The sequence below is a fragment of the Neovison vison genome, chromosome 3 (genome assembly GCF_020171115.1).
Source record: "Neovison vison isolate M4711 chromosome 3, ASM_NN_V1, whole genome shotgun sequence".
Taxonomy (NCBI): domain Eukaryota; kingdom Metazoa; phylum Chordata; class Mammalia; order Carnivora; family Mustelidae; genus Neogale; species Neogale vison.
Window position 1 is genome coordinate 28299758 of NC_058093.1, and position 15700 is coordinate 28315457.

Sequence of the window (15700 nt, forward strand, 5' to 3'; positions counted from 1 at the left end):
CATGCCTCTCAACTCGGCGTGCTGTCGCCAGGCCCAGTCCTTCTCCACAGGCCTTCCGGCACCTCTGCGTTGGGTCAGGGATGAAGCTCTTCCATGTCTGCCTGCTGAGCATGGTCTGAGTGAGGCCACAGAAGGAAGCACAGCGCGGACACTCCCCTCCTCCCCCGGGAGCCACAGCGGGGCTCTCCCTCCCACAGGTGCAGGTGCGTGAGTCAGAAACTAACAGTGACTCCCAGCACCCACTCTCCTCTTCTTGCTTTAGTAAGAAGTCCCCAGACGTATGGCCAGGCTCCTGTCCACACAGCATAAAAATAACTTTTCCCAGCAGCTAGTTGAGGCCATGTGGTAGTTTGAGCCCTTGCCCTCTGAGCAGAAACAATATATACAATGGAAGCAGTGTATTGTGTCCTTAAAGAGACAGGCATGATCTTTCCTTCCCACCTTTCCTTTCCACCACCTGGAATGCAGTTGCAATGGCTGGAGTGGCATCAGCCTTTCTGGCCACATATTGAGGATGGCCGAGCAACAAAACTGAGTTACTAAGCAACTTCATAAGCAGAGCTCTGATAGGAGCTAGAGCCTTTACTTGAGAGAGAAAGAAACTAGGTACCTATCACATTTATCTCTAGCACTTTCCAGCTAAGAGATCTCGGGCAAACTACTGAATCTTCCAAGCTTTAGTTTCCCTAGCTGTATTACCTATTTCCTGGGATCGTTTTATAAATAAATGAGGTAACATCAGAACATCGTCTAACGTATAGCTGGGCTGAGCTGCAAGAGAGGTTGAAACAGAGAGCCCAGGCATCTTGGCCAAATCCTAATCTGACCCCACCACTCCCTTGATTCAAGAAGTCTTAAGGACTTAATAGTCTGAGGGGGTCTGAGGTCAAATAAGCAGATAATAAACACAGCTCACATTTATCAAGCACTTACTATTTGCCAAGTGCTGCCCAAAATGTTCGTACAGGCAGAGACTCTCAACTGCTACAACAACCTGAGTCAGAGACGACCATTACCTTCCTACACTGATAGCAAGGTCGAACAACTCAGGGTGTTCGGGGTGCTCAGGGTCATACAGCTAATAAGAATGGAGCAGCATTTGAACCCAGAGCCCACAGTCTGTGCATTTAACCACTTTTCTCTCTGGCCCACAATTGAGTGTGAAATTAACACTATAATACACGCCGCTCAGGGGAGGCACCCAAGGTTCAAGCATTCTATGCCCCTCCTGCCCCTGGACCTTAGCATGTGCTCTTCCCTCCACCTGAAATACCCTTTCTCTCCTTTCTGCCCAATTCTGTTCCCTCTGTGGACCCTAACATTTGGATAGAGTTACATCCTCGAGAACACCTTCTCTGCTCTCCCCAGACCATCAGAATCTGCTTACAAACTCTTTCCGCACCATGCACCTGTCCTCTGGGACACTTATCATATTGTAATTACATACTAGCTGCTTCTTTATGTTGTCCCCATTCTCCCTCCCTGCTATCATGAGACCCAGAATGCTGCAAGAGAAATAAACAAACCAGTAGTGCTCAGGGCCCAGTACAATGCCTGCACCTAGTAGGTACTCAGGGCCTAGCACAATGCCTGCACCTAGTAGGTACTCAGGGCCTAGCACAATGCCTGCACCTAGTAGGTACTCAAGGGCTAGTACAATGCCTGCACCTAGTAGGTACTCAGTACATCTCAGGCTTATTCACGGGCTAATCAATTTATCCCAAGGGAACCCCAAGGTCTCCACCAGCTCTAGGGGGTGTCTTTTCTCCATCTCTCCCTGGTGGTCTCCTGCCTCCTCCAGGACCCCTGGCCCACACAGGCTCTGTTCCTGAAGTCCCCAACCAGCCTGAGTCCTGTGAGGAAGGGGTGATGGTTTGGCAGCTCAGGTCCGCTCATGCAGGATAAGAGCCAAGGTAGGGGGACAAAGAGTCTGTGACCCTGTGTACCACCCCCCAACCCTGTTTCCCAGGACCAACCCAGAAGCCAGGGAATGGGAAGGGGCTGAGAAGAGGGGTCCGGAACCTAGACATCCTGTCTTGATGGCCAGAGATGATCTTTAAACCCCCAGAAAAGCTGGAGCCACAGAGGCGGCAGCACCACCCCCGCCCTGAGCCTGTGGTCGGGAGTCAGGAGCCGGCTAGATCAATATCATTAGGGAGGCGTTCAGCCATGAGTCTGTTCTGCTGCCAAGTCCCCCCAGAGGCCTGAGAGATGATGGGGAGGAGGCAAGAGGCACAAGAGGAGGAGCGAGGCTGCATATTCCTTAAGGCCCCAGAGCCCAGCTGTAGATGGGAGGTCTACCTGCACACCCCGCCTCTGGGGTCGGCATTCTCCCGTTTTACAGATGAGGAAACTAGGGCCCAGAAAGGACAATGCTCTCCTGAGACCCTGGCAAAGCCAGAGCTGAATCAGCTGTGCCTGGTTCAGAGGCCAGCTCTCCCAAGGCAGGTCAGAGTGGACGAGGCTCATCTCTGGTCCAAGGGCCTGGCTGCATGGGCACTCCCAGCTCAGGCTGGAAGAGGGGCCTTTCCTAGGTTGTGCCTGCAGCCACACCTGGATGGACGCAGTCATCACTCCTGCATCTGCAGGGTCAGGGGCTCACTGGTCCCAGGGCACACTTTGCAGTAGCTCCCCTCCACTCTGTGCTCTTTGCGGCACTCCCCCAGGAGGTGTGAAGCCCAGAGAGTATGGGCTCCCTTGTCTGCAAGAGGCCACAGGACATGATGGCACAGCCAGCCTCTTGGCCTCCCCACGCCTCTGTGTCTCCAAGCTGAGCTGTCCCAGTCCTTGGGCTCCTCGTGGCTGCAGCCCACTGGCCCTTTTCCACCGACTCCTGCTTGCCCACGTCCTGCATCCACTCTGCACCAGGTCCCTGGCCTGACCTGCAGAACCCAGGGGCAAGGGGCTGCTCTCTCTCTCCTCTGACTGTGCCGCTCCGCTGATTAGCACAGCCAGAAGTCAGCTCGCTGCGGGAGTAGCCCTGTCCCATCGCTGGCTTGTAACCCTGGGACTGAGTCTCCACGCCAGACTGCTGGTGGCAAGAAGGTAGCAAAAGAGATGCCTACGTGGGGACTCAGTACATCCCAGTGGGCTAGGTCTCGTGTGTGTGTGTGTGTGTGTGTGTGTGTGTCTGCACGCACACAGGTGCATTTGTAGTACTCCTGGTGCCATTGTTTAGAAGCAGCTGTCGCCTTCCCATCCCATACTTTGGCTTGCTTAGAAACTGCTGAGACTAATCATTAGTCATTTTTGCCAGGGAATGAGGAAAATCCAAGTCTTTAAAAGAGGAAGGCAGAATTTAACCCCCAGGAGGCGGGTAAATCCAGCCCCGCTGGAGCTGGATTTCCCAGATCCTACGCTTCTACTCACATCTCGAGGGCCTGGGCATGGCCACAGGGGACAAAGACAGCTTCTCTTTCCTCAAAGAGCTCTGGCTCAGGCGGGTTGGGGCTAGGAACCCCTCTAGATGCAGGAGGAGGGACATCGGGCTCAGCCCTTAGAGGGGACAAGGGAGGCACATGGGGAAGGAGGCCATGGGGACGCCCGAGCCCATCCAGAGGGGATTTCGTCCTCCCCTGCCCCTCCTCCAGACTGTTCACCAGTGCGCGTGCTTCTGTGTGTGGACACATGGCCCTGCCGTGGAGGATTCCATTGGCACAACGGTCTTCCACACTGGTTCCGGTCACAGAGTCCCCGGCGGAGGGGTAGAAGATTCCAGTGCTCCCGCAGGACTTCAGACTCACACAGAACCTCAGGGAGTGACCCATCCAGGCTTCAGCACTTGTCAGCCAAGTTTGAGACCAAGTGAGAGACAACTCCTCTTTGGCCCCCAACCCCATCCCTCTGCCCCGCCTGCCCTCCTGCTGCTGTTCCTGCCTCTTCCAAGGGCAGCCTCTCCAAACACTGCCCACACTCCAAACGCCTGCCCACAACAGAGCCTGCTCCAGCGCCAGGCCCCGCCCCCGCCTAGCTCCCGCCCCGCCTAGTTCCCGCCGGCCGACACTCCCGGGTCCCCCAGCTGGTAGGGCCTAGGACTCCTGGTGTCCAATGGAGGCCCAGACAAGAGCCGTCACGGTCCTCATCGTTCAGGCAGGGCGGAGGCAAGCCCTGAAGGGCATTTGAGTCCCGCCGGGCCGCTCAGGCTTCAGCACGCATGCAGGTCTCCTGGGGGTCTCCTGAGGGTCTGGTCTGCAGGCCTCTGCCTTTCCTATAAGCTCTGGGCAATGCCAACGTTGATAGCGCAGGGTCCGCACTCACATAGGAAATGGAGGGTCTTCTGTGTAATAAGGTGTGTCGGGACTCAAGTCCCTGCCTCAGAGCCCTCCAGCAGCAGCCCACTCTCTCCCTCCTCCTCCTCCTCTTCCCCGCACCCTGGGAGCACAGATGCACCCCCCACCCGCCACCTCCCTGGTGGGACCCCTCAAAGCCAGGCCTCAGAGCCCAGCCACAGGCCCCAGCCTGCCATCTCCTCAGTCTCTCTCATCCACTAGCCCAGGCCCAGCTGGAGGTAGCCACATCCATCCACACCTGGGTGGCACTGGAGGGTGAACTGCTCACACACCTGGAGTCCCGGTCCACTCGGTGGGAAGCTGGCCAGCCTGCCCAGTTCCCAGGCCCCCCATCTGGCCAGTTCCCCCCGTTGGGTCTTCTGCCTGCCCCTCACTCATCAGAGTCTGTCCTTCCCTCGTAAACAAAATCCTAAGGGCCAAGGAAGGGGTGTGAGCTAGGAAACGCATGGGCTTTCAGGGTTCATAGCCTGCTTGGCCGATTACCAGCCTTAGGATTTCGAGCAATCTCCCCACGTCTTTGAAGCTCTGTTTCTTTCAAAGACAGCCCTCCTCCTTCCAGGAGTGCGTGTGTGACAAAACACACAGACACACTCGGCATGGCCTCCAGAACTTAGCGGGATTATTCAATGCCAGCTGTCACCAGTGGTGACAAGTTCCAGTTCCGCCTGTTAGAAGCTAGGTGACTTCTCACAGACTCAGTTTCCTTCTTTGTCGCCTCAACGTAACGACACCCTCTTTCGCCGTGGTCCAGAAGGCTCCAGAGGCTGTCCCGAGAACCAGCTCTGCATACACTGGTTGGTTCCGAGCTGGTCCTACGACCCAAGCAGGGCCCATCAGAGTTAAAGAGCACTTGCCCTAGCATTTGATATTTGCTCAAAATACTGGGGAAAAGGCTCCCTGCGGGGGCTGCCGCGCTGGTTGGATATGAGCTGGGAGCGCCTCGTGACCCAACACTGGGGCGCAGCCTGCCTAAATGTGAACCCAGCCCAGAGCTGAGGGATGGAGACCAATTCCAGCTCCGCCGTTGGAGCTGTCGGGTCCCGCGGGGCCTCGAGAGCCAATAGAGTGCTTTTTTTTTTTTTTTTTTTTTTTTCTCTTAAACCAGTTTGAGTTTCGCTCCTCGCTAAAAGAGTCCAGATGAAACTTTCATGGCAATGAGAACCCAGACCTGGACGGCAGGAAAGCCACTGGGAGAATGATGGGGGAGCTGTGTGCGAGAGGCACCCCCCTGAAGCCCACCGCACATCCGGAGCCTGGAAGGGGCCCCTTTGTGCTCACCGCTGACCCCTGGGCAGACCCCTTCCCAAAGAACACAGCTAGAGAAAGACACAGATTTTTCTTTCGCTTTATCATGAATAAAGCCATACAATGGGTGCAAGGAGACAAAGCAGCTGTACAGGAGCGGGCGGGCAAGGGCTTCGATACATTCATATCCAGGGAAGTAGCACAGATTGGGGTTTACACAGGTGGCAGAGGCTATAGGCACGATGATACAAAATAGAAAGGATATTTCCATCTATATAAATACACAGCCAGGGGGTAGGGAGGAGGCTGGGTTCTTTCGTCTCTCCCGCAGGGGCCGGGGAGGCCGGGAGGCGGAGGCAAAGAATCTCTTACATTTGTTCTGGACGGCATGACAGAGGGAGGAGAGAAAATGGGGGAACACGGCATGTGAACACCGATGTGCTCAATCTCACACAAACCAAACACGGTCACCCAGGAGAGTCTCAACCTGTTTAACACTGATCAGAAACCAAACTTGGGACATCCGTCGGCAAAGACCCCACTGCCAGGAAGAGGCCAGGTGTGGGACGTACATGGAAGTCCTCCAACAGTCTGGACATCGGAGGACAGAGAAGTCAGGAAGGAGCCCATCGGCCAGAGCCCCAGGGGAGCGAGTCGTCCCCAAAAACAATACTGCGGTTCCTCCCATCGGGGGCCCTCCTGATTCCTTTCAGGGCTGGGTGATATTGAACTGGATGTCTTATTGCCCACCCACTCCCTTTGACGCTAACCCCACGTTTCCTAAAGAGATCAGCAAAATATGCACCATATACCCCTCACGCATGCGCACAAGCGCATGCGCGCACGCCTACATCTAGCCTTACACTGGCCAGGAGCCCCGGTCTCCAGGTCTCCGGGTCCTGGACCTGGATGAGGCATGGATCTTGGACTCTGCCTCCAACTTCTCCAAGGACCCTGAGCATGGGGAGATGTAGGGGCTGGAGGGAGCCCCCGGACGGGGCATGGACCTACTTGACCTTCCCAGGGCCTGAAGTTGAGAAGCTCCAAAGAAGCGCGGTAGACCCGGGAGGGAGGGAGGGTTGGTGGACAAATGTCCAGGGCATAGATGTTCTGCTTCTAGACGCCTCTGCACACCTTGTGTGGCAGGAGGAGCCTGCCCGACCTGGACTAGGGCACATCGGAGTATCCTCCCTCTCCTCCTGAGAGCCCCCTTTATAAGGATCACACTTGTCCAGCTGGCTGTGGCTTCTTCTGGCCACCAGGCCCCACTGTTCCTATCCTGCCAGTCTCTGATACACAGAGGGATTCCTCAAAACCCAAGGGAGAAGGGGTCCACAAGTTTTCAGAGCTCCTAGGAGAGACTCTGATGAAGAGGCGGATCAGAAGGCCCATCCTAAACCTCGGACACAGCGTACATGGCCCTCAAGCAGCTGACTAGGTAAGGAAGCCAGGACACCAAGACTGCTGGGAAGGGGCATTTCAGGAACCCCTGGAGGTGGACCCAACAGCTCCTTCCTTCCTCTCTCCCCTCTGGGGTCACCTCTCCATTGTTCCCGTGCTCTGCCCTCTCCTCCTGGTCTACTGGCACGGAACTCCCCTGTACCTCGTTGACCCTCTCTCACCGAATCAGACAGATGTCACACTTCCCTGCCCTCTTCCCTCCAGACACCACTCAGGCCAGCCCCAGGGAGGCCCCGGGCCGGCCTCAGATGCCTGGCTGGAGCACGGGGGGGCCATGAGCCTGCCTGGCGTCTGCACCCCACCCTGTAACCTGACCCTGCCTCTCCCGTTCCTCCTTGCCAACCTCCCCCGGACCCTGGCCCTGCCAGCCTGTTTTCAAGACCAGACAGCACTCTCCTGGCTGACAGACAGATTCAACAGTAACAGTAAAAAGGGGTGCGGGGGAGGGAGGAGAGAAAAGGTTAGACATTTACACAATAATAACAATAATGATTAAAAGTGCTTTCTCTTAAAGGAAATCTTTGGCAAGAATATACTGCGGTGCTGTGTGTGTGTGTGTGTGTGTGTGTGCCCATGCGTACGCAGGGGTGCACAGACCTAACCTGTGAGACATGAGAGGACCATAGTGTCCTCCCAACCAGTGTCTGACCCCAAAGTGGGGCCACTTGGAGACTGGGGTACCCTTCCCCAGCATTCTTCTGGAAACCCACTCCTTCCAGAGGGATGCGAGGGAGTGAGGAGTGAGCTGCTCAGCTTCCCAGGATGCCCTGGTCCTTCCCAGGGTCACACTGGGCTCAGGCCTGAGCAGGGCAGGCTGGCTGTGCCTGGGAGGCAGGGGCTGCCGGTGAGCGTGTGTGACGGCCCAGGGCTGGCTGCTGAAGGGTCTGCCGCTCCGCCAGGCCCCAAGTGAGGAGAGGCCATCCAGACCAGGAGGGGCAAGCGCCCAGGGCCACGTCCAGTGGGAGATGTAAGATATTTACAGAGGAAGTGGGGAGGAAATATCTCCCATCTCGGGAGAGAATTGGGGTGGGTGGGAAGGAGGAGGGATTTCTGGGTATCTGGCTTGAATGCCTCAGAAGGAAGAGCACTTTGGAGGAACCTTGGTCACCAAGTACAAGGCTGCAACCTTTAGGAAGCGGGGGCCTGCTCCCCCCCGTCAGACACTCTCCTTTCCAACTCCCTGAAAACAGAACGTCCACACAGATACAGCTTCTTGGAGGAGAAAAAATGCAAAAGACACACACGTCCCCATCCACCACACACACCCTTGCCCCGGCAGTCCCACAGGGAGGAGGCAGCGCCCCCGCCTTCTCTGGGAGCTGACTGTTGTGCCCCGGGCCTGCCAGAAAACAAGGGGGCCAAGGGAATGGAGCAGGTGCCACCACTGAGCCCCCGCTTCCTCCAAGAATAAAGGGCCCCTACATTTCAGACTTCACTTAGACATGAAAAAGGGATGGGAATTGGTTTATGCCCGGGGAGGCAATAAAGCAATATGGGAAAACAATAAATACTTCTCGTCAATTTACCTATTCTTTTTTTTTTTAACCTTTTCTTATATTTTATTAGCTTACAGATTCTGTCAGTATGTCCCACATATATATTATATATATTTATATATCAGTACAATGCCTCTCTCTAGGGGACCCCATCGGCTTAAGAAGCCCCCCAAGAATGGAATCCTGGTGAATTTTCCATTCCAGCTTAGAGTCCTTGGGTGGTGGTATGAGGGGTCCCCAACTGCCCAGATGGCCTCTTGGCCCTCTGACCTCAATGCATCCCTTGGCCCCTCTGTTCCGTGGGCAGCTTGGTTCTGCCAGGGAAACCAAGGCAGGAGGGGGAACAGCAAGGCTTTGGCATGGTAGGCAGGCCGTGTGGGATGCACAGACAGCAGCAACAAGAAATCTGCTAAGGACATCCTGGGCAGTCCAGTAGAAATCAGACCCCAAAACACTCACAGAGGGAGCCACGAGCCCTTTGGGGGCCTCTCCTGGGAATTGCTGGGCAGGGCTTCTGAAAGCAAGTTCCCCAGGACAAGCTCCAACGTGAGGACCCTGAAGGACAGGGCAGGGCAGGGCAGGAAGGCTCAATCCCCCAGACCCAGAAGGGCAACAAGCAGATAAGGAAATGAGGAAAGGCTGGTCTGGGGCACGAAACCCAAGAACGGGCTGAGGGCTCAGGGCAGTGGGAGCGACCTGCCCAGGCTGCTGAGGGACCACGCATGTCCAATCTGTCCAATCCGCTGAGCTCCGAGGCCGAGGCCGCCCCTCCTGGTGGCTCTCTTCCCCAAAACTACGCACATGTGTGTCTGCACCTCCCTCCAAAACCAATACTTTGGACTCCCCTGCCCCGCCGGGGTCTTTGTTGAGAAGGGGCTGACAATGCCCAGGGCTGCTAGAGCGCAGGTAAAGGGACCCACAGTCTGTGACCCAGAATCCTGGGGAACGGGGCTTATGTCCCCTCGGGCTGCCCTGTCACCCCCTGCTGTCACCTTTTCTGGACAGGAGGCACATGTGTGTGCAAACACGCGGGGCACAGACAAGGCTAGGTGATACGACCCTGGCTAAGAGGCACGGGTGGAAGTCAGTGTGTGAGGACAAGGGTGTGGTCCCACGACACACCCTCTACACACGCCCGCACACTGCACGGCGGAGGCACAGTCCCGAGACCCCGCGGTACCCCAGGACTCAGAAACTTTCAAAGGCAAACGTTCGGCCACTTGATGTTCCGTGCTGGCTCTATTTGGTTCACCCATCTACCCCAGAGGCGGCCAGAAAAGGATGCTCTCAATCTGATTTCTCCTTGCCAAGCAGTAGGGTTAGGGAGACAGCTTTTCCATCTACTCCCAAATGACAGATCCCCAAGGAGCTGGTCGGTCTCCTCTGAGGAGCCCCATCCTCTCAGAGGGGTGGGGGGAGTCAGGTGGACCTGGTGGGCAGTGGAGGCTTTGGGGGCTCCACAGTATCCATCTACCCAGGGGAATCCGAGTTATTCTCCTCCATCTTTTTCTTTCTCTCTCTCTCTCTTTCTCTCTCCCCCTTCCCCTCTGCAATTCACTTCCCCCTCCCCACGTTGCACTTTCTTCTCTCCTTCTCCAAAATTGGCCCAAAGTCCTCCTTCTGGATTCAAGGGTGGTCAGGATTCATGGGTCCCCTCCCCACATGCCCCATCCCCACTGCCCTGGCCCTGGGCGAGGGGTGGCGTTCATCTCTTCTGGCCGGCATTCAGCATGACCTTGGAGACGAAGTTGACGATGGCGGAGGCGGGCTGGTTGGGGTCAAGCTCAGCGAAGAGGTGGCAGGCGTTGTCGGTGGTGCTGCCCTGCTTCCGGGCCACGAAGCCAAAGAGCCTGTGGGGGGTGGCGGGGGCAGGAGAGGGGGTGACAGGCGTGAGGGGAGGGTTGGGGGGTGGGGGACGCCCGAGACCTGGGAGAGCTGCCGGTGTGAGCAGGCCCATCCTCAGCTCGAAGCCCCTCCCCGGTCTTCCCACCTCCCCCTGCCCACAGGGACGGGAGAGAATCCTCCCTCTGGTCCAGCTCCAGAAAGCCAGGTCCCAGGGATGAGAGTGTCCCTGGTTTCGGGGTAGGCAGTCATTCACCTTTGAGGAGCAATGGGGGAGGAGGAGCTGGAAGCAAATGAGGAGACTGGACAGCAAGAGGTGGGGAGGAGACCAAAAATAAAACGGGGACATTCCTCGGCAGACTTCTCGAGGCACTTCCCAGCCCCACCCGGCCCAGCCTGTTCTCGCACACAACACAGAAGCACGTGAAGAAAACACGGACCGCCCGTCAGAGTGCTTGGCCTCCTCAGACACAAGGAGAGGATCAGGGAGACAAAAGGATGAGGGGTTGCCACCCCCCTCACACACACACACACACACACACACACACTTCTCCTCGGCTCGAGAGAATGGGAGGGGATGGGGGACCCCACACCTGTTCCTCCCCACCCCCACTCCCTGCACCAGAGTGACCTGGCATTCTCTCTGCAAAACAGAGTTAAAAATATGAGCAGAGAACAGAATGTGAGCCCAGGTCCCCTCCCAGTCGGCACATTGCTAATTAGAGCGAGATGGGGAAATCGGACAGCTGGAAATTCCGATGGAAACCCCTCTCCCCAGGACTGGACCACAACAGCTAAAATTAGCAGAGTTGGGCCCTGCCTGCCACCACCCGCATGCATAAACACACACACACACGCACACGCACACGCGCACGCGCACGCGCACACGGACGTAGGACTTCCTACAGCTTTGCTGTCCCCACCTTTGTTTCAGGAGCCTGGAGCAGCTAGGGCCCGAAATCCGGGATAATGACCTGCCTAAGTGCAGGGGATGCCTGGGTCCATGGCCCAAGCCCCAGCACCTCCCTTCCAGGCCGTTCAGGCTCCTTGGTGCCCAGGAGGGCAGTAAGGGCGGAGGGAGGGAGTGGCTCCGAGCCACCGCAGGACCTCCAGCCAAGCCTGGTCGCCTGGTTCTGCCAGGGTGGGGAGCCAGCCAACCTCACCAGCCTAAACATGGCCCGCCTGCCCTCCCTGCTGTTTATTTCAGTTCCCCCAGCCAGTTCAATGACTGCCAGGTCCTTTCTCTGCTGGGGGGAATGGATCCAGGCAGGAAACCTCAGCCCCAGGGCAGGGAGGAGCACTTGCAGGAACCTGAGAACACGCCTCCCGAAATCTGGGGCCTCGGGCGCCTGGCATACCTACCCCTCCTCCACACCCAGTGCTGTCCCCTGACTGAGCCAGGCTCTCCTGTGCCTCTGCCCTGCAGAGCAAGGTCGCGTCAGCAGGAAGCTCAGCACAAAACCAGCTCCAGAATGAGGAGAACAACTTCCGGGCTTGGGAGCAGCCCACTTCTGTCCCCCACCCATCATCTCCCCATCACAGGGCCCGGTGGTGACCAAGGATGAACTCCTTCAGACACAGAGCTCGGGCCTGCTTGCTTGGGTCAGGGACTTGGAGACCCTAACGGTCCTGGGAACTCAGAGAAGCCTAAAGCAGGTATGAGGCACGCTTTGAGATGGCTGGCCACCTGGGTCCTCCTTTCAGCTGGGCCGCCCATTCTTTACATGACCTCGGGCACGGCGAGGTCCCCTCCATCCCACACAGCCCCTCTGAATGCTCCCAAGGGCGTTCATGAAGCTTTCTACTGTTGAGCAAGATTCCCTTCAGACTACAGGATTCACAGAGGCTCACCCAAAGAGTGAGAATGGGAATCAAGGAAGCCAGGATATGGGCAGAAAGACCATTCAAACAAGCCCCTGCCCCGTGGCCACAGCCTCCAATATGTTTCCAGCTCTCTGTCCACTTCCCCAGCTCCCTGGCAGTCTGGTTCTGGGAGAGGCAAGGTGACAAGACTAGCTCCAGCCTCAAGAAAGAAGGCAAAAGTTCTCGCTGCTTGGCCAAGCTTTTTTCCCAAGTGACCGACCCCAGTTACCCTTCACCTACCCCTGGCCCCAGATTCTAGGCCTCCCCCCGGAGCAGCCCGCTGGGGCAGGGGAGAAGACACTTACTTAGCGGGGACACCTCCCTCTGTCTTCATCCACCTGTGGAAAGAAACACACCATCGCATAAAACACCACACCTTTTCACCCCCTAGAACCCGGCCCCTCACATGACCAGGCCTCCTGGGGGAAGGCAAGGGAGACCCCATTCCAGGTGGATTGAGGCCTCCAAAAATCAAGCAGGGGAAGGCACTGAGGGTGAAGAGAACACCGCAGCCTGTCTCCCAAGGAGCTCTCTGGTGTGCAGAGGAGAAGCAGATTCAAGGTCAAGGATATGGCAGAGGGCATGGAAGCAAGCATCTGAGTCCCTGGGAGGGTCTCCAAATGTGTGGTGGGAAAAACTCAGATAGCTACTCAACACAATTACTCACAGTCTCACAGACACAAGCAGACCTTCAAGTTGAACCAAGAATATTCACCCACAGCCACATGTGCACACACATGCACACACAGAGACTCCAGTGTTCTAAAAGTGTGCAGAAGGGAAGGTGTCTGCAAAAGACTTACTTTCTCTCCTGAGGATCCAGGTCACAGAAGGTAACAGTGTTGAGTGGGTAGTGTCGTCTGAAGAAGAGCCTGAGGTACAGATACCAGGTAAACAGAGAATGAGCGTGGAAGGGACCACTCTCTTCCAACCTCCCCTTGCAGGTCAGGCCACCACGTGTAGCTGTCACGGACTGACCTCCACCTTATACGCAAGATGGCCTGGGCCACTCATAGAAGTGATGCCCAGGGACAAACAGACGTGTCACTGAAACATGTCCCAAATGCTAGTAAGTGGGAAAAAAGGAAGAAATTGGTACTGAAGAAGGAGAAAATGAGCAGACCCTGGAGGAGGAAAGAAAGAAGTAGGAGGGAGAGTCTGAGAGGAAAGGCTCTGCTCTAGAAAACAGGCACTTTTGTCAGTTGTATTTATGGCTGTGTGCTCAATCCAGGCACAACTGTAGTAGGAAAGATGGAAGGAAGGAAGGAAGGATGGATGGATGGATGGGTGGATGGATGGATGGATGGAAGGGTGGGTGGCTGGATGGATGGATGGACGGAAGGAAGGAAAGATGGATGGATGGAAGGGTGGATGGATGGATGGATGGATGGAAGGGTGGGTGGGTGGATGGATGAATGGACGGAAGGAAGGAAAGATGGATGGATGGATGGATGGATGGGTGGGTGGATGGATGGATGGAAGGGTGGGTGGGTGGATGGATGGATGGACAGAAGGAAGGAAGGATGGATGGACAGACAGAAGGAAGAATGGATGGACGGATGGATGGATGGGTGGGTGGATGGATGGATGGACGGAAGGAAGGAAGGATGGATGCATGCATGGATAGAGATAGAAATGGATGATGGGATGAATGGGTGGGAGAGGATAAATGGAGGATGAATGGCTGCAGGAATGAGCAAATCAACTGGTGAGTGGATGAGTAACCGGACGGATAGGTGTGTGGGTGGTGGATGGGTACGTGGGTGGGTAGACGAGTGGATAGGTGGCTGGATGAGCGAGCAGGTGGATGGATGGATGCATGGATGGGTAGGCGGATGGGTGAGTGGGTGAACAGGTGAGTACAAGGAACAAATGGTAAGCGGGTGGGTAAGTAGATGGATAGACGGTCACCGGGAGAGAGCCCGACATGGAAGCAAGTAGAAGAGGCTTACTTTCTCTGGTTGTCAGTCAGTGTGATTCCCTGGGCAGAAACTTTGAAGTGAACGATGGTGGCAGCTGGTGTGGGGTCAGCAGCCAGCGTCTCAGAAGTGGCTTTGGAGATGGCCTGTGGCCCAGTGAGCGACTCCATGTCCACAGAGTTGACGAAGAGCACATTGCAGGCTGGAATAAGCCCGCCAAGAGAGGAGTCAGTGGGGCCGCAATGGGGTGGCAGTGGGGAGGGGGGGTAGATGACACACCATGTCGGCTCTTTGGGGAGAAGGAGTGGATGAATTCTAGGCCAGCCCCCCAGCCAGGCATCTGCACAGACATGTGGACTGCCTGGCGGTATTCGGGTCTGCAGGGAGGGACAGGGCAGGCCAGAGGAGAGGGGAGGAGCCTGCGCGGGGACCCAGGCTGGGGCGGCCACTCACCTGCCCCTTGCTTCAGCAGATCAGTGGTGGAGTTGGCAGAGCCCGAGCTAGCTTTCGACTCATCTGTGGGGTCTGAAACAAAAGTTTAATTCAGCCGGTAATTAAAACTCGAGAGCTGGAAAGCAGCACACGTCTGGTTGAGCCTCAGGCAAGCTCTGCAAATACTTTGTGCAACGGATACCACTTTTCATAACAGGCCCTGGCAGGTGGCACGTGCGTGTCCAGTCAGAACATTCCAACAGTGACGGCAAGTGTGCCACACGCGGGGGGAGCGCTCTGGAGTCCAACAATGTGGGGTTCAGACTCTCACCCCAGCATCTGCCAAGGAGCTATAACACGGAGATGCAATTATACCCATTTTGCTGGGTTTTTGAGATGTTCCACGCACAGGGGGAGCCCAGTGCTTGGCATAAAGCAGGTCTTTGAGTGGCAATGGATGTCGCTCTTGTCATTGCCCGTGGGTATGACTTTGTGTAGCTCCATGAGGGCCCTAAGCCATCAAGCCCTTAATGCGACACAACTATAATTTCAATATTAATAAGAACTGAGGGGACGCCTGGGTGGTGCAGTTGGTTGGACGACTGCCTTCAGCTCAGGGCGTGATCCTGGAGTCCCGGGATCGAGTCCCACATCAGGCTCCCAGCTCCATGGGGAGTCTGCTTCGCTCTCTGACCTTCTCCTCGCTCGTGCTCTCTCTCACTGTCTCTCTCTCTCAAATAAATAAAATAAAATCTTAAAAAAAAAAAAATAAGAACTGAATATTGTCGGTTCTTATTGACATGCCAGACTCTGGTGTGCAGAGCCCCACCCCCGAGTTCCTGAGTAGGTGGGGCCTGAGAGTATTTGCATTTTTAACAAGTTCCCAGGATGGTCAACCCCGTGGGTCTGGGAACCATACTTTGCAAAGCGCTGTCTTCTACAATGTAAATATCAAACAGTTTTATAATTGCTCAACTACTTTCATAAGTTTCATAGAGCTATAATTTAGTTGGTGTCCAAAATGTGGGGTTAATAATGCTACTTAAGTTGTATTTGAACCTTTAAACCAATAATGTTGGTCAATTATCACTAATAATTCAATGAACTGAGTTGGATACATTGAAAATATCAAATAATACTGGGGGTTGTGTGT

General features: G+C 55.8%; 1 protein-coding gene across 4 annotated transcripts in view; it reads right to left on the reverse strand.

Moving 5' to 3' along the window:
* Positions 1 to 5618: 5618 nt before the first annotated feature.
* The window catches only part of TNS1 (tensin 1), a 179771-nt gene continuing 169689 nt past the window's right edge, over positions 5619 to 15700 (reverse strand). For all 4 annotated transcript variants that reach the window (XM_044241576.1, XM_044241575.1, XM_044241578.1 and 1 more), the window contains 5 exons: positions 14569 to 14640; positions 14149 to 14317; positions 13000 to 13068; positions 12502 to 12534; positions 5619 to 10341 (listed from right to left, as the gene is read on the reverse strand). In XM_044241576.1, the coding sequence (XP_044097511.1) occupies positions 10197 to 10341; positions 12502 to 12534; positions 13000 to 13068; positions 14149 to 14317; positions 14569 to 14640 (488 nt within the window). In that variant the 3' untranslated portion in view covers positions 5619 to 10196. The remainder of the gene's footprint in view (positions 10342 to 12501; positions 12535 to 12999; positions 13069 to 14148; positions 14318 to 14568; positions 14641 to 15700) is intronic.